Source organism: Prunus avium, chromosome 5 (assembly GCF_965620075.1).
Source record: "Prunus avium chromosome 5, drPruAviu1.hap1.1, whole genome shotgun sequence".
Classification (NCBI taxonomy): domain Eukaryota; kingdom Viridiplantae; phylum Streptophyta; class Magnoliopsida; order Rosales; family Rosaceae; genus Prunus; species Prunus avium.
Window position 1 is genome coordinate 26,205,386 of NC_142288.1, and position 24,370 is coordinate 26,229,755.

A 24,370-nucleotide genomic window follows, 5' to 3' on the forward strand; every position below is an offset into this window, starting at 1 on the left:
TCCACTTATCCACTCGCATTAAGCTAAGTCCTGGTGTGCAGCTGCAGGCAGATTTCAATATGAACGCAGTTATTGAGGGGAAGAGAAGGAAAGCTGTGGGACTAAAAAAGTCTAAGACTGAAGTCAACCTTTTGAAAATCTAAACCAAAGCATGTAATAAAAAGTATAGTCAATAAATCTTGCTTCCTCGTGCCTTCTTCATGTCACATAATTTACAGTTCGCAACAACTATAAGTTGTTGGTTCTGTTTCAGAAAATGAATGGTTTTCCAGCAAAATTTATGGTACTTGCAGCCGCTGTGTTGCTTGTTTTGGGGGATTTTGCAGCAACTTCTGCCTTGATTCCAGTTGGTAATGGTTTTTCATGTTAGTAGTTATTGTGCTTGAGAATTTCATCCGTATATTAGCGTTCATGTATGATGTATGCATGAATTGATATTTTTTTGGCATGAAATAAGGTGGTAAGCAGAGCACTTCAGCATTTGTGGCCGACAGTAAAGATGTCTGAAGAAGAACATTTTCGAGGAGAGAAGGTTGCTTTGGATGTCAAAGTATGAACCTTAACAAAGGCAGGCAAGCGCTGCTGAGATTGAGGAAGCTGCAACAAACAAGAAGATTTACAAGGCCACCACCCCCACCGATCAGAAATTCCTTTGGGATATGGTCTGCTCCCCAGAGCTGGTCCTGAGCTCTCAAGGGCCTAGGGCGAAAATCTAAAGTGTGCCCATGTACACACATTAATAACTGAAACTGTAGGGGTTCTTAGATCTAGGTCCAAAACGATTAGCTGTCATTGGGTCTAGTCCTCGAGTTTTTGGTTTTAGATGTAGGTCCTTCGACATTTATTACTTTTTTGTTGTGGCGATTTTACCCTTTAAGGTAAATAAGGAAAACACATTGAAAATCTAAATTTAATGCATTATTTCCTTGAAATTGAATTCCAAATTTTGAATTTTGAATTTTTTTCCTTGATAATATTCCTAATATATAGATAAAATACAATTTAATCAATAAAAAGTAAAGACTCACATATTATACCAATCGATCAGACAAGCATCCACATTAAATTATGTACCTGACATACAGGTAAATAATGTTAATACATACATGTATATATGTACCTGCCTTACAGGTAAGTGTTTTTTTCTTGAGTTTTCTTAAGTAGTTTTTTCTGGAGGTTCATATTCATATACATATGTACATGTCTTCCATGTAATAGTGTTTTTTTTTTTTCCAAAGAAATTTTGTATGGATTTTTATCTCAGTTGAATTTAAAGATCCATACCAAGATATTATATGAGTTCAATTAGCTGGGCTAGAGGGTATAACTACCTAAACTAGAGGTAATTTATGGATTTAATTACCTGGACCAGAGGTAATTTATGAGTTTAATTACCTGCATACTGCATACGAGGAGTTTAATTACTTGCATACTGGATACGAGGTGTATGCATAGGTATCTTACCTATTGTTAAGGTATGAAGTTTTTATGAACTCTTATTACAAATTTTGATGTCGGTATATCTTGGGAAAATTTCAGAATTCAATAAATAAATTTGCAATTAAATTCAAATCAAATATGATAATTAATATCCTACAAATCAATAACTTACCAGTTTTAGGAATTCATAATTTACCTTATTTATGTTTTAGGTGCATAATTGGAACAAAAAATATAAAATATAAAAAAGTAAATATCAATAAATTGAAATAGGCATGTAATCTTATGTGTCGCAAAAGTCAAAGGACTTGGATCAACAACAATTTCTGTATGGATTGCACCCAAAATCTCGACTCATAATTGGACTTATGCCAAATTTTCTATTTTTAAAAAATAAACTAAGCATTGATTTTTTTTAAAGAAAATATTTTTCTAAAGATCTTTTTTAGACTTTGAGCTATGTCTTATTTTTCTTTTTTGTCTTTTTAAGATTTCCAGAGTTTTAAATTTTATATTAAATAGAACTAATGACAATAAAAATCTAAACAATCACCACAACAAGTTAGAGGCAATAGCAATAAAGAAACTAAAAATATGATCAATCACACTCAAGCATGAAATGTTCAACTCTAATAATTTAACTAATAAACAGAGAACAATATAACATTTGGGTTTTGAGCATATTTTTCCCTTCAAATATAATCACATAAAACTAAACTAAACATTCAATTCTCATCCTCTAAACATTCAATGCTCGTGTAAAATTTAAAAAACATTCAAATCAACTTAAAATATAAAAAAGCTGAGAAAACTAACAAAACATATTGACAGAATATGGTGGTTAATTTATTAATATGAAGAAGATAGCGAGTGAGTAAAATTGTTGAGCCAAAAACAAAAGGCACTCAACCAAACCAACTAAAAAGGAAAAGAATGAGAAAAAAAAACAAATGAAAGTTTTGAAACCTCTTCAAAAATCCAAATTGCAAAATTTCAAGTAGTACCACCCTTCATTCAATTGTGCTCTCTTCAAGATGGCCAAGACCCATATAAGAAATACCATTTCGACCAAAAAAGAGATAGAAGAAATACCAGTTCCTTTTTAAAATTATTTTTTTACTTTGGCTTTGACTGCTGGTTGAACCCACATATTGATGAATCAATCACATTGATTTTGCCCAACAGGTTATCAATTCTTAAATTATTATTCTGTTCACTTGAATTTTATGAAGGTTTATATTAACTTCAACTCGGGGACAAGAAAGGGTCGGCAGCTCCTTGTTTAATTTCCTATTTTTGGGTTTCTAGTATGAATAAAAGAATCATAATCTATTTTGTTTTTAAATTTAACAATTTCTTGATAAAACAATACACCGATATGTTGGATATACCACAGAGTTAAATAAAAATGCAACAACTTCCACTAGTACATTTTAGTATTTGTTTTTAGAATGGGAGGTATCAGAAAGAATTTAAATTCTCATTCCCCAATATCGCTTGTATAAATAAAATAATTGAAGAAATAACTCTAGCCCAATGGGCTAAAGTGGTATTTTTGCCCTAAACCCTAAAATGATATGACAAAATTTTATATTTAAACAGTATAGCCGATCGGCTGTACTTTCTAAATACATTCGAATAATTTAAAAGTATAGCCGTTTGGCTATACTCTTTAACTATTAATATATTCGAATATTTTAAGAGTATAGCCGTTCGGCTATACTCTTGAAATATATTCAAGACGAACACGAAGCTTGCACTCGCAGAGGACGGAGCTCACAGACGCAGTGACAGCCATGTCGCTTCTCTATCAACTCAAGCTTCGATTTGTTTTCTTCGGTTTCAGGACCGAGAAAAGACCCAAACCGCCTAGGAGGCCCGCCCAGCCGCCTAGCACCCGCCTAGCCGCCTAGCCGCCCGCCTAGGCCGATTTTTGGAACACTGCGATTGACTGAAAGTCTGAAACCCGAAATTGAAAAAGTTTAGCTGCAAATTTGAGCTTGAGATTGAGAAGCGGAAGCAGTGAAGCACAAGTCAGGTCCATAGAAGAAGAGATCATGAGACTCTTAATTCATCTAATTCCATTCCTCTCCCTGTTTCCTGCCTTATTCTCTTCTCATGGAGTTTCTATGGTCATGCCAATAACAAGGTTCGGTTTTTAGGCCCCAATCTCAAATTCTGACTATTTATTTCTGGTTCGGTTAAGCAATAGATTGATTGGTTTGGTACTTCTTGCTTGAAACTTGATAAATCTTTATGCATTCAATATTCATCCATTGATGGTTCTTCTTGGTTGGACTGCTTTTCATTCTTTTGGATATTGCATTTCTGTTATAGATTTTGACATTTGATCATGCCCTCTTGTTTGCTGATATTAAAAAAAAAAAAAAGATTTGTCTCCTCCTCCTGTTGCATAGGAACACAAAACCATCTTACAAAATGGTTGTGCTAAGGATGCTCATCTGAGTCAGTGGACTGAAAATGGAGGGGAAACAGCAAAAAATTTCTATAGAACTGAACCTACCTATCTTAGAAAATGGAGGGGCAGAAGAGTACAAAATCAAATAGCTTACCATATTTTTGTTGCTGGTTCTTCCTCACATATAATAGGCAGGGTTAGGCCCAGGATCAGCAGTCCAGTAGACAACACAGTACTGGTTACTATGATCTTTGTATTGTGTCCTCGATCTAGGAATGAAGTATTTGAAAGCAGAAGATTGAGGAGTCAGAAATTTGTAAAGAAGAAAATCTTTACTTTTTATCATCCAACTAACAATTAATGATAGTTTCTGAGAAAATTCTAAAGAAATATTTTTCTAATAATGTCAAAAGTTTTCTGGCTCTATCATGTTTCTAATCATGTCACTGTTGGAAGATTTCTTTCTTCTTTTTTCCTTGGTGGCTTTTATTTTTCATTCAAACTTTGTTTTAAACAGCAAGATGATTCCATACCTCGTTCTGATGAAGCCATTCTTATGTAAATATCTTGCCCATTTATATTGGAATATCTTATATCAATCAGATCGCTGAACCACAGCAAGCACCCCCTTCCTCCATCTCGGATATCCAAATTTGAAAAAGCGGTGCAGGAGCAGTTGTTCATGCACAACATCTCACATTCCTTGAGGTTCATACTTGTGTTATACCAGGATTGTTCTGTACTTGGCAATTTCACCCCATAGTACTTCTTAAAGGTGTCTCCACTGCAATTCAGTTGGCTCTTTCTCACACAGCTATATGACCAATCCACCAAGTCACACAGCTATATATATATATATATATAGACAAAGAAAAATTTGTGCCCCGGGCTTTGGCCCTGGTAGCCCTAGGCTAGGGCCGGCTCTGCTGCTCCCCCCGCTCCTCCTCCATCACTAATTGCATGATTAGCCATGCTTCTTTTTTCATTTGAAAAATCAATCTACGCAAGAAAATCCCATTTTTTAAATAAAATTATCAGAACCCATGTATCAAATTATGTTCTTTCAGTTCCATTTGCTTCACTTGAAGAGTATCGCCGCACGGCTATACTATAGTTTTTATTATAAAAAATAGTATAGCCGAGCGGGTATACTGTTTTTACATATGGCGCCGATCGCTAGGCCCTTTTTTTTAATAAAAAATAGTATAGCCGACCGGCTATACCTCTTTGACACGCGGCTCCGAATCCCTAGGAGGGTTCTTTTCTAAAAATAGTATACCCGGGCGGCTATACCCGGGGCTTTATTTATAAAGACAGCATGCTATACGCTGGGTTTTTATAAAAATAGTATAGCCGCGCGGCTGTACTGTTTTGACACGTGGCGAAGCGGAGCAGACCCCAGTGGGTCCCTTTTTAAAAATGAAAACTAGTATAGCCGCCCGGCTATACAAGAGTTTTTATTTTAAAAAATAGTATAGCCGCCCGGCTATACTGTTTTTGACACGCCGCTCGGCTCTATTGCGTCTGAATATGTTATTTCCTTCAGCACACGTTTAACAACTGCTCCAATAAAGCCTCTAAATAAATCCTCTTGATTTCCACTTCATTTGGTGCTTCAAACACTTGTTCAGTTCTCATTCCCCTCCTCCCCTTTTGTGTTTCCTCAAATTTCTATTAGCATGCAGATGGCAACAGGGCATCCATCTTCTCGAGTTCTGTATATCCATATATCTCCTCAAGTTTTGTTACTTTCTCATTGAGTGTTTTCTGTTGATCTCCTCGAGTTGTGTAACCACCCCCTTGAGTTTTGTTTCCCAGTCCATAAGTATTTTGTTCGTCTCCTCCTAGATTGTTTTCATCTCTTTTCTGCTTGGGCTGAAGCCTTAGCTCTGAAACCTGCAATCTAACTGGTAATGTGAGTATCACTACTCATTTGAGAATTCTGGGCAAGTTCCAGTGTCAATGCCTCTTCCTCTTCTTCTGTTAAGAACATATGAGTTCTTCCCATATAAGCTATCATATTAGGTACATTCACCTCAAACACCAAACTGGCATCATCATCAGGGTGTTTCACCAAACTGGCATAATCATCATCAGGGCAAGTTCCAGTCAGTGAGCCTGCTATTCCACCCAAGTTCGAATCTCCATCCTCATAAACTATCGCTTGTATTAGAAATTTTTTATTTATATATATATATATATAGGCCACGTTGAGTCTCCCAAAGAAGACGTGCCCAAACAAAGCTGGGTAGGCAAATTATATTTTCAACAAAACTATCAGAACTCATGTGTCAAAATTGATGTCCTAACTTAAAAGTTATGTTCTTTCATTTCCATTTGCTTCACTTGGACCTCTCCAAGGTTTATTTATCTTTATCAAGAACCAAGCAGTTGCATGCTTTGATTCTCAAGACCCATCTCTCCCACGACCCATTTTATGCAACTAGAATCGTTAGATTCTATGCAGTCAATGGTGACCTTCACTCTGCTTGTAAGCTGTTCGATGAAAGTCCCAGCCAAAGCGTCTACCTTTGGAACTCCATTATTCGAGCCCACGCTCAAGCCCACAAATTTGAGGAAGCATTTTCTCTGTTTACTAAGATGCTTAGAACCGAAATCAAACCTGATAACTTCACTTATGCTTGCATTATACGTGCATGCTCTGAGAGCTTTTATTTGGAAGGACTGAAGCTTGTCCATTGTGGAGTAACAGTTTCAGGGTTAGGATTGGACTCTATCTGTAGCAGTGCACTTGTTACAGCTTATTCAAAACTCGGCCTTGTTGATGAAGCAAGTAGGGTGTTTTATGGGACACCACAGCAGGATTTGGTTTTGTGGAATTCTATAATTTCAGGTTATGGAAACTGTGGGCGTTGGGACAAAGGGTTGCAACTATTTAGTGAGATGAGAAGCATAGAGATGATGCCGGATGGATACACAATTGTTGGGTTGCTTTCGGGTTTATCGGATTCCAGCTTGATAACTATTGGCCAAGGACTACATGGTCTTTGTTTGAAATGTAATTTAGATTCTAATGCTCATGTAAGCAGTGTACTTGTGAGCATGTATTCAAGATGCATGTGTATGAACTCTGCACATAGAGTTTTTAGTGGTTTGTTCCAGCCAGATTTAGTTACATGGTCTGCTTTGATAACTGGGTATTCACAGTCTGGGGATTATGGCAAGGCATTGTTCTTCTTCAAGAATTTGAACATGGAAGGTAAGAAGGCTGATTCCATTTTGATTGCCAGTGTGTTGGCTGCTGCTGCTCAGATAGCAAATGTAGGGCCTGGCTGTGAGATACACGCTTATGTTCTTCGACATGGACTTGAATCTCATGTCATGATTTCCTCTGCTCTCATAGTCATGTATTCAAAGTGCGGTTTCTTGGGCATGGGGACTCGTGTGTTTGAGATCATGCCAGAAAAGAATATTATTTCCTACAATTCATTAATATTGGGTCTTGGTTTGCATGGTCTTGCTTCTGAGGCCTTTAGAATGTTTGATGAGATACTGAGAAACGGGTTAAAACCTGATGAATATACTTTTACTGCTCTCCTTGGTGCATGCTGCCATGCTGGCCTTGTCAAAGATGGCCGTGAAATTTTCAGAAGAATGAAGGATGAGTTTTGCATTCAACCTAGAACAGAGCATTATGTTCATATGGTAAAACTTCTTGGGATGGAAGGAGGGTTGGAAGAGGCTTACAATCTAATCTTGTCCTTGCCAGAACCAGTGGACTGCGGCATTTGGGGAGCCCTGTTATTGTGCTGCGATGTCTGTGGAAATTCTGAGCTGGCAGAAATTGTAGCCCAGAGGCTCTTTGAGAGTAGTTCTGAGAAAGGTGCTTATAGAGTCATGCTTTCTAATATATATGCTGGCGATGGGAGGTGGGATGATGCAAAGAAGTTGAGAGATCACATAACAGAAGGCAAACTGAGGAAGATAACGGGGCTTAGCTGGATTAAAGGTAGTGAATTATTGTTTGATCAAAATCTTCCTTGTATTGGGCTATAAACATCAATTCACAAGCTATCTTTGCTACGAATACGAATGATAGATTTTTTTTAAAGTACTGAAATTTGAAAAGGCCCTTACTTTTTGAGATAAGCAAAATGGTTTGGAATCTTGAATTGGTTTTGTTTGTTTTAACTTCATGTTTTATCATCTATAACATCAACTCCTCTTATGGCTTCATATACGGACTCCATTGTGTGAAGAAACACAAATATACCAGAAAGCTTATAACTTTATCCTTTCACCTGCATTGGCTCACCCCTCCATCCGAGCTTCTCCAAACTTTATCATATCTTTATATTTCTTTACCTGTAGCCAATTGTTGCACCATAGATATGGTAATAAATGATATATTTGGCATGTGCCTGAATTTGTAATTCTCCTCTCCACCATCAGGTTTTAGCCGTTCCGCATGATCATCCAGTAAAGGCAACAAGTCTAACTGCTGCAGTGTGGTGACAAACTGCAAACCTTCAGGTAAGATCCTCGGCCACACGCAGACAACTGTGCAAGTGGAGGAATTTCAAGCTAGGTAGTGCTCCCTCTTCAAGTTGCGTCCAGTCCTCAAGAATATGAGAAGCAAAGCTGAGAACCTCGAGCTTGGGAAACCCACCAGCACTACAGAACTCTTTCCCCATTCATTTTGCATCATAAGCGTTCCAAAGGGTCAGATTTTTCAAGTTGGGCAGCAGATGAATTACCAGTTACGAGTTCTCAGACATATGAGAGTTGCCTAATCTTAAAGTTGTAAGCCTTTCCAAGGAACCAAATGAAGTAGGTAGCTTTTCTAGGACACCTTCCAGGCGAAGCTTTTGAAGAAATGGTGGCGGTGAGAATGAATCCAGGAGGATAATCCCTTGTCGAAGGCGTGTTTAGCTTCTAGAGACAAGGAAAGAAGGCCTGGCATCTTCGTTATGGAGGCAAATAGCTCACTGATATTCTCTTCAGCCACATCCATCACTCCAAGTCTTCTAAGCTGTATCAGGTTACCTAATTCTTCAGCAATTCCACCACCAGCATGTATAGCTGTGAGGGTCAGAAGATTTTTTAAGCTTCCTATTCCTGCAGGTAGCTTCATCCCATGAACATCTTGGAACATGCTCTTGAACATTTTGAGGTGCCTCAACCTTACAAGATTGAGTATCTCGTCCGACAAGGCTGTTAAACACCCACACCATCTGATATTGAAAGTTTGTAGTGCTTTTAATCTACAGATTCCCTCTGGAAGCTCAATAATATCTGTGTGGATCAAGCCAAGATACATGAGGTTTATCAGGTCTTGCACTTCATCTGGTAACCTTTTAATTTTGGTGCCTTCTAGATCTAGCACCCTTAAATAGTTTGTACCATTAAACTGTAACCAATTACCACCATAGCGAAAAAGATTATGATTTCCAAGCAGGAACAAAGAAGTAGGTTGAAGTTGGAGATTGTTCAAGTGGGATGAGAGTTTTGTGATGTCCGAAGACTCCGAACAAATTAAAGCCCGAACAGTTGGAAAGGTTCCTTCTTCCATTTGGTGAAGACAGAATTCTCGAAGAGGAGATGGGAGCTGCAATCTAGTCCCTCTGCAAGGGCGGTCGTCCTTAAATTGAAGCATTCCCCGGCTGATCAATTCATATATGTTTTCTTCTGCTACATCCTCCATGATCTGCCCTGCGATTGCTTGTACCAGTCCTTGGGGCACTAGTAACCGAATAAGTTTCCCTTTCGGAATCCAGTGGTTCTCAGGGTAGATGGAACATTACATTAAGCATTGGAGAAGATAATCGGGTAAATCTCTGTAGCATAATTGCAATGGAACAGATGAAGAAGAAGCTGATGTCTCACCTTCTTTACTCTCTTGAGAGTCTTTGTTTTCTTCCACCCCTCCTTCAATCGTATTTAAACTAGCCATAGAGTTCTAAAAACTGTGTTTTGCATTTATAATGGTTAGAGTCGTTGGACCTTATGTTATAGGGTATGTTAAAGTCCAGCATGTTGTAGTGTTGTAGAATAATTTCTAAGAAAGCTTCAAGGAGAGCAAACAAGGTGACATATACTACAAAACATAGCATATATATCCAAACTAAAATTACGATGTAGAGTCTAACGATGCTACATGATGTGACTTTGTGATGGTAACAGATGCTTGTAATTTGCGATGGTTGAGCTTTGTATGGCAAGCAGTCTGCTTTTCTTGCTATACGAACAAAATCCTCCACACTGATCTTGTAAACTAGATTTAATATGAACTTTTCCATGTGATTAAAAATCGAAGAAGATGAGTGCATAAATTTATGAAATTATCAGTTTTACGAATCGTTGGATTTTATGCAGTCAATGATGACCCTCACTCAGCTTGTAAGTTGTTTGAGTAAAGTCCCCGCCAAAGCTTCTACCTTTGGAATTCCATTATTGGAGCCCACGTTCAAACCCACAAATTTGAGGATTCATTTTCTCTTGTAAGGTCAAAATCTTCTTCGTTTTTTAGATAATTGAAATGCTTTGCAATATTGGATTGTTGAGTGCTTGTTCTACCTTCTGGTTTTGTAAGCAGCTCTGTGGTGATGCATAAAGAAGCCCAGAGATAGCTAACTTGTAAATTGTAATCACTCCATAAGTTTAACAAAACAAATCAGCTAACAAACATCAATCTGTTTTCCTCAACATTTATCTAACTGATGATTGCAAACGAAAAAAAGTTTTAAAATTGCATACATAATAGAAAATACCAACTCCTTTTATGGCTTGATAAATTGTGTGGAGAAACACATTATTTTAGAAAGCTTGTAACTTTTATCGTTTCACCCACATGGGCATCCCTCTCCCTGAGCTTTAACGACTTCTTCCACCATAGACGTTGTCATACCTCTCTCTGAGCTTTAACGACTTCTTCCACCATAGACGTGGTCATCAATCTAATCATTGGAATGTGGCTAATTTTGTAGTTTTCCTCCCCACCATCAGGTTTCAGACGCTCTGCATGATCATGCAGCAAAGGCAGCAAATCCATACGCTGCAGTGTTGTGAGGAACTGCAAGCCTTCAGGTAACATCCTCAGCCTCAGACAATTGCGCACGTAGAGGTATTTCAAGCTAGGTAGTGCTCCCTCTTCAAGCTCCGTCCACTCCTCAAGAACACGAGAAGCAATGGTGAGTTCCTCGAGCTTGGCAAACCCACCAGCGCTACAGAACTCTTTTCCTATTTGTTTTCCATCATAAGCATGCCAAAGGCATAGATTTTTCAAGTTGGGTAGCAGTTGAAGTACCGAAAACTGGTTCTCGGGCATGTGAGAGAATCCTAATCTCAATTTTGTTAGCCTTTCCAAGGAACCAAACCAAGAAGGTAGCTTTTCTAGGACGCCTTCCAGGCGAAGCTTTTGAAGAAATGGTGGGGGTGAGAATGAATCCAGGAGGACAAGTTTTCCCTCGTTGAAGGTGTGAATTGATTCTAGAGACAAGGAAAGAAGTCCAGGCATCTTAGTTATGGAGGCAAGTAGCTCACTGATGTTCTCTTCAGCCACATCCATCACTCCAAGTCTTCTGAGCTGTATCAGGTTACCTAATTCTTCTGCAATTCCACCACCAGCATGTACCCCTGTAAGGGTCAGAAGATTTGTGAAGCTTCCTCCTATTCCTGCAGGTAGCTTCACCCCCTGAACATTTTGGAACCAGTTCTTGTACATTTTGAGATGCCTCAACCTGACAAGATTGAGTATCTGGTCCGGCAAGGCTGTTAAATGCCCACACCATCTGATATCGAAAGTCTGTAGGGCTTTTAATCTGCCAAGTCCCTCTGGAAGTTCTTCTATATCAGTGTGGTTCAAGCCAAGATAGATGAGGCTTATCAGATCTCCCACTTCATCTGGTAACCTTTTGATTTTGGTACGCTCAAGATCTAGCACTCTTAAAGAGTTTGCACCATTAAACTTGAGCCAGTTACCATCGTCTTGAGAAAGATTTTTCCTGAGCAGGAATAAAGAAGTAGGTTGATGATTATTCAAGTGGGCCAACTGTTCTGTGATGTCTGAACAAACGAAAGCCCGAAAGGTTGCAACATCTCCTTCCTCCATTTGTTGAACACAGAATTTTCGAACAGGAGAGGGGACCTGCAATATAGTCCTTACACTAGAAAGTTGCTCCTTGAGTTGAAGCATTCCCTGGCTGATCAATTCAGATATATTTTCTTCTGCTACATCCTCCATAACATGCCCTGCTTTTTCTTGTATCAGTCCTTGGGCCACAAGCAACCGAATAAGTTTCCCTTTGGAAATGCCATCTGGGAGGATGCAACAATACATTAAGCAGTTTTGAAGGTAATCAGGCAAATCTCTGTAGCATAATTGCAATGGAAGAGATGAAGAACAAGCCGATGTTTCCCCTTCTTCATTCTCTTGGGAATTTTCGGTTTCTTCCATCTCTCCTTCTATGGCATTTGAACTAGCCATAGAGTTCTACACACTGTGTTTTGCACTGCATACATAGAAGAGAAAGACAGAAATATATAATGTTATAGGGTATGGTTAAGTTAAAGAATACAAGTTAATATGCTTTGCCGTTTGCGAGGACAGCAACAAGAGGTGGCGGACAACACAAAGCATATATTTCCAAACTTGTTTAACGATGAAGAGTTTTAACAAATGATGCGTGTTGTGACTTCGTGATGGTTGAGCTTTGTATGCCAATTGGAAAGCAGCCTGCTTTTCTTGCCTACATATACAAACAAATCCCCACATCTTGCTACGACAGCCAAGCTCTTGTCACTCCAGAAAATGCCAAGAGACTCGTTATAATATGTAAAATTAGATTTAATAAAGAACTTCCATGTAATAATACAGAGAAGATGAATGAACATTTTATTTCATTCAATGGCTTCCCTGCCGGCCTGCCTTCTTGTCATGCAACACAAGGCCCAGCTGGCGGTTCTTCTTAAAGGCCACAACACCCAGACTCAGGAAAGCTCCAGCCATGGGCCTGTATGGCCCTTGCATTTGAGAGTAAAAACTGGCCTTATTCTACTATTTTGATTTGAGTTTGCAAGTTGGGTATAGCTCAGTTTGTTGAATTCTTTCATCTTCACTCAAGTGGGCAGAGGTTCGAAACATCAGACACCTAATGACTATTTGTATAAAACTCCCCTCCCCAAATTGTTTGTAAAAAAAAAAAACTCATACAACTGAGTATAGGGATGAACATATATATATATATATTTATATAAGGGTTGGATAGAAAGTCAAACATAACTATTTGTCGGGAAAATGATTGATTAGAAAGGGTTGAGTAGAAAGTCCAACATATTTGCTTTAGGTTTTATCGCTCATTTGATTGATGATCTTTAGGATTCAAGTTCATCATTTTTCAGCTCTATCAACTGAAGCCCATTATTAGGATCATGTTCACGCACCTGATTACCCTAACTAAAATTATGTTTCATTCAAATTACACCCATCCCATCCTTCTATCTTTGTCAACAGAATGCAAGCAAGCCCTACAACTTTGTGTGTTCTTTTTATTTTTCGGCTGATAGCTACTTTACCCATTTGACCAAATGGATTTTGATGATATAACAAAAACATCGTCTCCCTTAAAAAACTTGAAAAAGGTTCATGGACACTCATCCAAAATAGTGTTTTCCCATCCTAAAAAGCATGCATAGTATTTCAACCTAATTGAATAATCCAATGAATGATAAAACGAATTAAGTATCGGCCAATAAGAAATGCTCTAATGATTATGGCTCCATAACTAAATATAAATATATTCAAGTTAGGTATTGCACCTCCTCCATTGGCCCCATAAGCCACATGGTTTGTATGTGGAGAAGCCCGGCAGGGTTTCAAAAACGTTAGTCTCCCTTAGAAAAGAAGCTCGAGAAAAGTTAAGATAAGTGAGTGCTTCTGAAATGGCTAAAAGTGTTTTTGACAATCAAAAGCATTTCTTACATTGTTTGGTAGAAAAGTTTAGAAGTGCTTCTAGGTCATAGAAGCGATTTCAAGAGAAGCATCTGCTTTGTGCTTCTTCCGAGAGCATTCCCAAGTGTTTGCCCATGAAGCACTTGGATTTCTTATGAAAATTTCAACATCTAAATTTATAATAAAAGTGCTTTTACTAGAAGCACTTATGAGCGGAAGTGTTTTCTAAAGAAGCAGTCGTAAACGAGCTTATTAATTGAAAAGAAAAAAAGAATATGGAAATTTGTATGTATATATAACCAGAAACGGGAAATTAATTGGAACCTTATCTTACAAGGAGGAATGGTTGGGAGGGATTGGGACTAACAACAAAATAGTCCAAGAAAACATTTCACTCTCAAGGCCCCGCCAACTTGGGGAGGCTATACATGTAGGTTTTCTTTATAGCATACCTCCTTTTTATGGTAATTGCTTAAGTATTTCAAATATGTTTTTATTTAGTAAGAGTTTGAACCATTAATTTCTTAATGATCTTAATTGCTGAACTATACATGCATTATAGATATATGTATACATATAGCCTACGGATTAATTAGCAAATTGGGTTGTGCTGGTCACAATCATGTTGTCAAGTCCATTTGTCACAAAAATCTGGAAGGATCTATTGGCTGAAAGCAACCCTGCAAACCTTGGACCAGCCTATTTCACTTAGAGCTGTATATCATTAACTCATGATCATCAGTCATGACATGCGTGGTGATGGAGTCGACTGTACCAGATCAAATTACAGGGCGCTAATTAGTCCATTGGGTGTTGACAAGTTTTTTGTTTTTCTGTTTTCCTTTTCTTTTTGTTCATATCAAATAAATAAAAAATTCAGCATGCAGAAGAAATTGATGAAATATGTTCTATCTCATGCGACAGGAATTTGAAACAAGTAAGGCCATTCATCCACTTTCAGCCAAAAGGAGCAGCAAGTAAGGTATAGAGAATATAAAAAATACCCTAGTTTCATAGATCTTCTTCTTCTTCTTCCTTTTTTCTGGTGAGTTGATAACAGTAACTCAACTGAAGCATCGAATTATCATGGAGAGGCAGCTGTGATATGACTCTGATAGGATTGTGGGAGATGTGATATTCAACCAATATTTACAAATTGCAGTGCGAGTAAAAACCATTTTGTCGGGCTCCATTATTGTACTGTTTGCTTTGTGATGCTCGGTACATCGGATTTTCAAACAAAAACGCAAGTTGCAGTAGTGGACTATATATGCCCTTTTAAGCCAAAATTAATCTCCAAATTAAGTATCAGCAGATGATATTTTGAAGATCAAGAGAGATTGATGAAGAATTTTTATTTGTTACCTTGCTTTGGCTTCTTTTAATTGCCCACATACACTACATTTCGTTTTAGTTTATGAAATTCAATGTGGAGTGAGGATTAGGGATATTATAATTTCAGATTGAATGTACCTCCTTTTTATTTATACAAACGATGTTCTACTTTAATTTAATCTAAACCATGGGGAGGGAGGGATTCAAACTCAGGTGCATGGTAGGGAGCACAACCGCTCTAGCTAATTTGGCTAAGCTCTGTCTGCTAATATACCTCCTTAATTAGTTTGAGAAAATGCATGTTGCAGCAAGAAGGTCTATTTTAGTGTATCTTTATTAAATAATTCATCAATGTTTAATTTTGAATGTGTAGCTATATATGTAGATGTTACCTGAATATGCATGAGATAAAAAAGATGGGGGTGGAATGAAAAAAGGGAGACATGGTCACGTCCTTGATATTATTGTTAGATGCAGAGTCATAGTCATTCTTTTTAGTGTACCTCTCCCATTTATTACTTTGTCTTTTGCCTTCATTCTTTCTCCCATCCACTAAATACTCTACTCTTTGCCACTTACTCTCTACCATAACCTTTTGTCACAGAACTTTCAGCTGCTATATAGCTACTTCTCTCTTCTCTCTCTCCCTCCTCCCTCCAATTAGGGTTTCCACTTTGAGAGAGATCATCATATCTCCCTTCCAGAGACAAATCTGTGTTACTCCTTCAATTGGCTAAGGCTAGCGAACTGGCCAAGAGGCTAGCTAATAGATATATATATATCTATATATATCTTGGAAGGAACAAAGAACAACTACAGGCTACAGCTCTTAATTTCTCGCAAGAGCTCCTCCACAAAGGGAAAAAGGTAAAATTCCCTTTTTTCATAGCTTTCATCAGAGAGACATAGATCCCAGGTAAACATGTGATGTAGCTTGTCCTTTCTATGTTAATTATTCCTTAATTCCATTCTCTCTGCTGCTTTCTTTTTTCTTTTGAGGAGGGGCACAAGGCTGAAAAAGATATATAACAAGATCCTTGAGCTTAGCTTGACTTAGACTTTAATTTCCATGTTCTTGGACCTTTATAGTGTAAACACACCTATAATGGGTGACTTGCACTAGCTAGTCAGATCCAAGTTTAACTGATTTATTTGAGAAGGATGTATATATGATGCCTATGATGACCTTTTTATACATAAAATTGCTATAATTTTGCTCACGCATCAATTCTTCAAAGTGGCTGGGGATGCTGTGGGAGGAGAGAGAGAGAGAGAGAGAGAGAGAGAGAGAGAGAGAGATAGAGTGGAAAAATTATATAATTAGAAAAGACAAAATTGGAAACCAAAATTAAGGAAACATGCAGATGGCCCTGCAGGGGAGAGCGATCGAGGCATAGCAGCTGTGATGAGAGCATCACATGTGAGAATTCATTTAAATTTCTTTTGTATATAAAAAGATGGAAAAGGACAAGATGATGAGAGCCAGAAAACAATCAAGAGAAGAATTTTTAGATTCAAGAGCTAGCATGATATGCATGAGTTAATTATGAGTTTTATACATACATATGTGTGTGTGTGTGTGTGTGTGAGAGAGAGAGAGAGAGAGAGAGAGAGTACAGTGACGAGGGTGGTGGTAATTTTTTTTCCAAATTAGTGTCTGATTAAACTCCAGTAGCTAAGTATATGTGTGTGTGTGGTTCTGATCTTCCTGCACTAATCAAAATTATCTTGATACCTTCAACAATACACACACACACACACACACACAAAGAGAGTTGCAAACTAAGAAAAAAATTGCAACTAAATTTTGTTTGCAGTCTAGTTTTCTGGACAACATGTTCAAAAAAGAAAAGAAAAGAAAATTTTCAGTAAAATATATTGTACACTATTTTTATAATACACACAAATTAAGGATTGACTTACAAAAAATGTTTGATGTGGTGCTAGTGTGTTAAATTGTTCAGTGATTAGCTTTGGTGTGCAGTGAAAAATCAAAATGGCATCTTCCAGCTCCTCCTATAACTCTCCCTGCGCTGCCTGCAAGTTTTTGAGGAGAAAATGCATGCCGGGCTGCATTTTCGCACCTTACTTCCCGCCGGAGGAGCCCCAGAAATTCGCCAATGTGCACAAGATCTTTGGGGCCAGCAATGTGACCAAGCTTCTCAACGAGCTTCTGCCTCATCAGCGCGAGGACGCCGTGAACTCCCTGGCCTATGAGGCGGAGGCACGCGTCAGGGACCCGGTGTATGGGTGTGTTGGAGCCATTTCTTTCCTCCAAAGGCAGGTCCAGAGGCTCCAGAAGGAGCTGGACTCTGCCAATGCTGACCTCATCCGCTATGCCTGCAACGAAATCACAACAGCAACGGTGTTGCCTCCGCCTGTTTCTTTACCAACAGGGCTAAATTCTGTGATTCAGCCGAATATGGCTCCTCGGAGAAGGTCGTTTGATCATCATCCTCATCACCAGTTTTACCAACAAATAAACAATACTAGTACTACTGGAGGAGCTTTCTCAGTTCCCTATCTTCCATGGAATGATATTCATAACCGGTCCGGGGACATTAACGAAGGAGGAGGAGGAGGAGAAGGAGATGGCAGAATGTGAAGTGAGATTTGAGACCCTAGCTAGCTCATCACAATAATTGACAAAGGTAAATAAAACCCAATTTAGCTAGGGTTTGGTTTCTGATAGCACTCTATTGGTGGTGTCAGGCAAGTCATGTGGTGTTATATATATATGCTTATTAAGTTGTAGAAGTACTCAGTCAGCAGGGTCTCTAGCCTCACGTGTAGTAGTTACACTACTCTTCTTTATATAATTTCGTGCGAGCTGTATTTATATGTCTATATATAGCCAGATGGCTTTAGCAATCTCATTGTTTCCAAGTATATAATTTGGTGGGTTCATTGCTAGCTATATGTATGAATATACCTAAATTATGTTAACCTAAATAAGCAGAGGTTGCAACGGGAATAACACTATTTTACTATTTTCGGCCAATAACGTTATGTTACGTGGAAAATTATCACTTGTATCATAGCGTTATTAGTCGAGGATTGCAAAATAGTGTTATTCTTGTTTCATGCAAGTGTTTCTCCTAAATAAGGCTTTCCTTTCCTCATATCGAGATGGAGTAGATCTCTCTTAATATTTTGTCATAATGCAACTGTACATATGAAGTATATATGAAGGCATGCGCATGCGCCATGCGGAAGTTGACATTCTTTATCTGTATCTTAATTATATAAAAACATACAATATTACTTGATCATAAACACTAAAGATGATTCTTTTTCTTTGTGGTGTGGCTAAGTATATATAGGGGCTTAGTCCTCTTTTCACCCTATATATTCTCACCCTTTGCTTCTGCTGCTTTAATTGCATGTTGTGATGAGGACCACTTTACATATATATATTCAATTTAAATAATTCCAGAAGCTCATTGATAGCCGCTGGTTTGCAATATTAATTAATAAAATAAAATAAAAATAAGTTAACCTAGCTAGCTAATCATGCTCCTATTCATCTTTTGATTACAAGTTTCATTAATGGTATCTGTGGCGAAGCTAGCTTCAAACTTCTCTTAAACATCAATTAGCCTTTTTACTTTATATTGGAAAAACAAAAAATTAATAACCCATTCAAATAAATATATTTAAAATTTAAAAAAGAAAAAGAAAAAAAAGAAGAAGAGGTATGTAGAAGGAGAAACAGTGCGTGTTTCAACCTTTTGTGCGTGCATATATTCTAACTTGTTTGAATTCTAGTGTTTATCATGTACTTGATTGTGTGAATCTGTTTCTCCTAATAAATATTATTTCATATATATATATATGTATGTATGTTTGTGGGAGTATAGTTACAGAGATATCTGAAACAGTACAATCTACAGTCCCTTCCTCATTGGATCCGATACATAAAGAACTGTAGTTGCTCCATCTCCAGCTACAGCCAAGTATTTGTACTGCACCCAAAACTTACCGGACAACACAGTGAAACCTTGGATATAAATATATAACTTTTTTATGATGCTCAGGTCAGGTTACGCTATAAAAATGTGTAATTAGGGTTAATTCCAGACAAGTAATGAAACCCAGCAAAGCAATTAGGGTTAGGGTTTCAGTAATATGCTTCCCAAGGTCAGAAGGGGTGACTTGAACTTGTGCAGATTAAGCGTTTGAGATTAGACAAAACATTGTGTGAGATTGTGTCTGAGGGAGAGAGAGGGTGACCTTGATTTGAATTTCCTTATATTCTTCGACTTCCCTGTCTAATTCTATTCATTCCATTGATATGTTTTTTTCCTTCTTTTTTCGTGAACTGTAGCGGCACCAAACTTTCATCATTCAAAAACACGCACACCATCTTTTCTGTTTCTCTCTTCACTTTTGTCAGTCCTCTCTCTCTCTTCTCTCTCTCACACAGAAAGATATTACACTCATACAAATCAATAAAAGTTAAACCTGTCTTCTATTTCTCTCTCATACACACAATTCACACACACACATATGTACAGAGTCTGAAAGAATCGTATCTGGATCTGGGTCAGGCAGTGGTTCTAGTGAGAGTCAAGTCCATTGTCCTCCAATTATTACTATCGTTGCCTCCTCTCCTGTCCTCTCCTCTCCTCTCCTCTCAGCCAAACCCTCCTCGAGATCGCAAAAAGCCCAAAAGCCTCACCTTTTTCTTCCTTGGAAAGATGGGGGGAACCAAATCCAATCTTCTCATCTCAATTCCACATCATATCTTATAGTCTTCCCCACTCCACCCAACAACAACAAAAAAACTTATATTTTCAACTTTACTTGATGCAGATACCAAATCAGTTAAATCTACGTTACAAGAAATGTTAATATATATTAACATATGTACACGGGCACTACATGAGTATTATCAATCCACTTATATTATAACGCTTATAACGCACTATCATGATATTACAATATCTCTTAAATCAAATACATACTAGGTTCTAGCAATTGATATATTCAATGTCAATCAATCTTTATCCTTTTAAATACTCTTCCAAATGTTAAATATATATGTGTAGGGAAAAGTATGATACTGTGTCAACTGTGGGTTGAGGGGGGCCTCTGCTGTGGTGGGGAACAAGTATGGCTTTCTGCAGTTGTTGTTTTTCTTGTTTATTTTTGTTTTGGTTTGCAATAATTATTCATTCAGAATCCATCAACCCATCAATCTTCTTCTCTGCAAAGACGTGGAAAAGAAGCAATTGGAGCTGGTGAAATATGGCAGGAGAGGTTTATTACTATTTCAAAGGACAAGAAAGACAACATGACGTGGGGCTCCTATTTTCTGCCCCCACCTCAAAGTCTTTATGTTCCCACCTTAAATTCATTCATGGGGCTTACCAAAGTACAGTGCTATATATATATATATATATATATATATATATATATATATATATACACACAACATATATGTACATATATATCTTTTAGCAAGTTGCAAGTGTTTTACCCAAGGTCGTCTTTCTTGAATGTTTGTCAATAATATATATTTCTAGGGTTCCAAAACAAAATGTTATTACCTTTTGATCAATATATATGAACTATTAATTCTTATTATTAAACATTTTATTTACTGAGAATTAATTGAACTTGTACATTCTACACAAAAGTATTGGACCTCTACACAAAAATGGTAAGTTTTCATTCTTTATCTCCTATTTCTCGGTCCAACCGTGTCAAACTGTTATTTATAGAAAGGAAGTAAGCAGTATAAATTACCACCCAAAAGAAACTCCAGCTACAACTTGTGCAACGTACCCTATTGCAGTTGTTATAAAAACTTGATGTCGAATAGTTTTGGACATCTAAAAAAGAGTGGCCCATGGAGTTGATAAACACTCAATCATCTGAGCTAGAACAGTGTACCAGGCTGTCTATGAAAATGGTGGAAGCTGAAAACAAATCTCTCTTTGTTTCCCAATGCCACTGTATTTGCATTCCTTCCCTTTCATCCCCTTTTCAGTAAAGCATTCGACCCCAAACAATAAATTAACTTGTATGGTCTTACCTAATTATGCAGACTTTTATGAGCAAAATTCAAACTTGGTTGAATCGCTTTCTCTAAATTCTCCACTAATGCAATTATTGAATGCTTCTGTCAGAACCATATCCAATTTTGCTTTTGAAGATAACGCAACATATCTGACAGGGGCTGCATCAAATGGTTTTAAATTACAAAAAGAAACCCAAAAATAAAAATTAGAGAAAGAGAAAACGTCAGATCCAAAGAACATGGAATATATATCACAAATTGATTGGCAATGATAATGCATTCGGCAGATTTAGCGCCGCTAGTGCATCATGATCTGAATCTAACGAAACACTAATTTTAAGATTGGCTATGTATAATTAGTAGTATCAAAGTAAGTTGCTAACTTTCTCCTATGCAGAGGCGTTATTATCCTACGAACGTGATGTATGTTATATTATCCCTCCATACTTTCTTCTCTATTTACAATAGCATCCGATATTCGAATGAGCGAATAAATATATGTCATCACTTGACGTACGGCACGTGCACGAATTCTAAAAAAGGTGTGGTATGTGGCTAACAACCACTGAATAACGTATATGTATATAAATTAGATCGACATCTTTATATTATTCCCCACAATGCTTGGCCTTGATATATTTATATTATATGATGAAAAGTGGTTCTTGTTTCAGATTACCAATGATGGTAGCCATGATGGTGGCCATTACAGCGATTATAAACAAACAAAAGATTATGGGTTAAAGAATTACATTCTGCCTTTAAGCAATCATTTGTCAAGTCAAATTGTATATCTTATACCAAGGTATATATTACACAAGAATCCTAGCCGATATAAACTTTGAGAAGAATAAGTATATTTCGTTTTTCCAAAGTATAACATATTGTGTAGTGCTGACCCCTTTCACATATTATTATTTGAGGGGGAATTAGGAATACGATCTCTAAACCATATGTGCACAAAGTGTTGCTTTCGAATATATATATGGCCCAATTTTTGACTTGAGGGAAATGAGATGAGCCTATCAAGTTGCACGGTTCTAATAATATTCAATGCATAGAGAATTTATAGCTTCAAATTTCAATGGGTTAAAAGCATGACGACAAATACAATGTTCAATTTTCACTATAGTGGTTCGTGTTGGTGAGTCCTTACTTAGTTAGAATTTGAGTTCTTTACTATGTTAGGATTTTGGTTACTTACCCATTTGGGTTCCTTCAAGCAAAGATTTTGTGTAGATTTTCAAGAATCTGAAGATACCCCTTGTGCTACAAGTTTTCCAAATGTACACACAATATCCTTACCAACACCTACTCAGCTATACATTGATTTGAAGTAAAAGGAAGTGATCGATTTTTAGTACAAGCGATTGAGGTAGAGGGACTTACAGAAATATTCATTGAGTGTCTTGAACTTTCGAACATCTACTCACATGGCCGAAGGTGAAAGAACTCAACCAATTAAACTAAAACCCACTGACAAAATGAGTGATCGTCAGGAGAACATAATAGTTCATTCCATCATATATGAAAAGAAAAGCAAAACATAGGCTCAATCCATATCTGTTTGGGTTTCAGCTGAAGTTGGGCTTGCATATTGCCAAACATAGGCTCAGTCAATCCTTTACTATAATGGGCTGGCTAAGCTTTAGGAAGGAAGCGATCCAAATAATACATGTTTTTCAGTCGGCGAGCCTTCTGGGTCTAGTGGTTATATGATGAACACAAATAACTCTGTCATAACAATGGCTCGATCGAGTTTGCAAACGGGATGAAGCCTTCATGCCATTCTTTTTATGAAATTGTTTACTGAATAAATTAATAAAACGTTATATAATATGACAACGTTGTACCTTGGTTACTAGGCTTCACCATTGTTTTCTTTTGTCGGTTTATCATACTGGATATTCATTGCAATATTTTCACACCGATTAAGCAGAAAAACAAAAAACGAACACGCAAATTCTGAAACGCACACTGCCATTTGCATTTGCACCAAACAATCCATCCCCAGTTCACAAATCCAAAATAAGACACAAAAACCAACACAAATTTGATGATAACACTTGAACACTCACGCAAACCCTCACTCTCCATGCATCCAACAAGTGTCCCCGTCCCTCCACTTGTCCCCTCCACCCTCTCCTTTAAACCCCTCACCCCCTCCTCTTCCCCTCTCTCCCCCAACTCTCTCTCTCTCTCTCTCTCTCTCTCTCTCTCTCTCTCTCTCTCACACACACACACACACACACACACACATCCTCAACCTCACCGATCAAACCAAACCAAGCAAAACCCTATTAACCTCTTCATCAATGGCTGAGCAACACCCCCGCCCACAACAAGGCTACCAGACTCAGCCCCAGTACGACCAACAACAGCAGCACCAAGGTTTCCAGTACGACGACCAACAGCAACCAAAAGGCTTCCTTCCTCAAAATGGTCCCTCTGCCAAGCATATTGTAGCAATGCTCGCTCTTGTTCCAATCGGCGGCACTCTGCTCTTCCTTGCTGGGCTCACGCTCGCTGGGACGATCCTTGGGCTCGCTGTTTCTACCCCGCTTTTTGTTATCTTCAGCCCCATTTTGGTCCCGGCTGCTTTGGTCATAGGCCTGTCCGTGGTCGGGATCTTAACCTCGGGGGCTTTTGGGATCACGGCCCTCTCGTCTTTCTCTTGGTTGGCCCATTTTCTGAGTCGGAGTCGGCTGCCGGAGCAGATAGGCAAGAAGGTGCAGGAGACAACGGGGTATTTGGGCCTCAAGGTGCAGGAGATGGCGGACTATTTGGGCCAAAAGATGCAGGAGAGCGGAGGCCAGGTGGGCCACTTGTTGCAGGAGACTGGAGGTCAGGTGGGCCAGAAGACTAGAGAAATGGGGAAAGATATCCAAGATAAGGCCCAGGATGCTGGTAGGACACTGGAAGCTGGTAGGGACCAAGAGGGTGGTAAGACCAAAGCAGGTGGCAGGGGACGTTAAGGTGTTGGTGTTGGTGTTACTGTTAAGACATGAAGATGAACTGGTTCATAGATATATATGATATGTAGGCCTTGGTGGCTAGTAATGTCTCTCTCTCTCTCTCGGGGTCTCTTTGTTTCTCTCTCTGCTTTCTTCTGTGTTACCTTTATAAACGTTTTGAGCAAAAGAAAAAGTAGATGTTACTGTTTGGTCAATGGTAGTTCTACGTTTGTATATGATGTAATAAAATGTTGTGCTATTTTTTTTTGTTCTGTGTTTGTTTTTTT

The 24,370-nt window shown here is 38.0% G+C and overlaps 4 protein-coding genes and 1 pseudogene across 7 annotated transcripts; 3 read left to right on the plus strand and 2 right to left on the minus strand.

The window, feature by feature from the left end:
* The first annotated feature begins 5,440 nt into the window (after positions 1 to 5,440).
* On the plus strand, positions 5,441 to 10,000 carry LOC110745866 (Tetratricopeptide repeat (TPR)-like superfamily protein). 2 transcript variants are annotated; one of them, XR_015835695.1, is made up of 3 exons: positions 5,441 to 7,829; positions 8,273 to 8,861; positions 8,945 to 10,000. XR_015835695.1 is itself a non-coding variant. In XM_021946014.2 (2 exons), exons 1-2 carry the CDS (start codon positions 6,179 to 6,181, stop codon positions 8,290 to 8,292), a joined length of 1,671 nt encoding a protein of 556 aa, XP_021801706.1. In that variant the 5' UTR covers positions 5,441 to 6,178; the 3' UTR covers positions 8,293 to 10,000. The 2 variants fall into 2 exon arrangements, 1 of the variants encoding a protein (XP_021801706.1); XM_021946014.2 differs by having other exon boundaries at positions 8,273 to 10,000.
* On the minus strand, positions 8,664 to 9,524 carry LOC110745867 (putative disease resistance protein At1g59780). Its single transcript, XM_021946015.2, has one exon. The coding sequence runs from the start codon at positions 9,522 to 9,524 to the stop codon at positions 8,664 to 8,666; it is 861 nt and encodes a 286-aa protein (XP_021801707.1).
* A 485-nt stretch (positions 10,001 to 10,485) lies between the features above and the next one.
* LOC110745901 (putative disease resistance protein At1g58400) lies at positions 10,486 to 12,335 on the minus strand. The gene has a single exon (XM_021946059.2). It carries the CDS (start codon positions 12,303 to 12,305, stop codon positions 10,722 to 10,724), a length of 1,584 nt encoding a protein of 527 aa, XP_021801751.1. The 5' UTR covers positions 12,306 to 12,335; the 3' UTR covers positions 10,486 to 10,721.
* Positions 12,336 to 15,631: 3,296 nt separating this feature from the next.
* On the plus strand, positions 15,632 to 18,011 carry LOB (Lateral organ boundaries (LOB) domain family protein). Of its 3 annotated transcripts, none has more exons than XM_021946025.2 (2): positions 15,632 to 16,020; positions 17,089 to 18,011. In XM_021946025.2, the coding sequence occupies exon 2, from the start codon at positions 17,101 to 17,103 to the stop codon at positions 17,707 to 17,709; it is 609 nt and encodes a 202-aa protein (XP_021801717.1). In that variant the 5' UTR covers positions 15,632 to 16,020; positions 17,089 to 17,100; the 3' UTR covers positions 17,710 to 18,011. The 3 variants fall into 3 exon arrangements, with proteins under 3 accessions (XP_021801717.1, XP_021801715.1, XP_021801714.1); XM_021946023.2 differs by having other exon boundaries at positions 15,632 to 15,971; positions 17,076 to 18,011; XM_021946022.2 differs by having other exon boundaries at positions 15,634 to 15,971.
* A 5,304-nt stretch (positions 18,012 to 23,315) lies between these two features.
* LOC110745906 (uncharacterized) lies at positions 23,316 to 24,351 on the plus strand (annotated as a pseudogene).
* The last annotated feature ends 19 nt before the right edge of the window (positions 24,352 to 24,370 follow it).

Bases quoted from the DNA above. Each gene is read 5' to 3' on its own strand.
- LOC110745866 (XM_021946014.2), top strand. From the start codon at position 6,179: ATGTTCTTTCATTTCCATTTGCTTCACTTGGACCTCTCCAAGGTTTAT. The intron at 7,830-8,272 runs GTAGTGAATTAT...CTCCACCATCAG, and splicing joins GGGGCTTAGCTGGATTAAAG to GTTTTAGCCGTTCCGCATGA.
- LOC110745867 (XM_021946015.2), bottom strand. From the start codon at position 9,524: ATGGAGGATGTAGCAGAAGAAAACATATATGAATTGATCAGCCGGGGA.
- LOC110745901 (XM_021946059.2), bottom strand. From the start codon at position 12,305: ATGGCTAGTTCAAATGCCATAGAAGGAGAGATGGAAGAAACCGAAAAT.
- LOB (XM_021946025.2), top strand. From the start codon at position 17,101: ATGGCATCTTCCAGCTCCTCCTATAACTCTCCCTGCGCTGCCTGCAAG.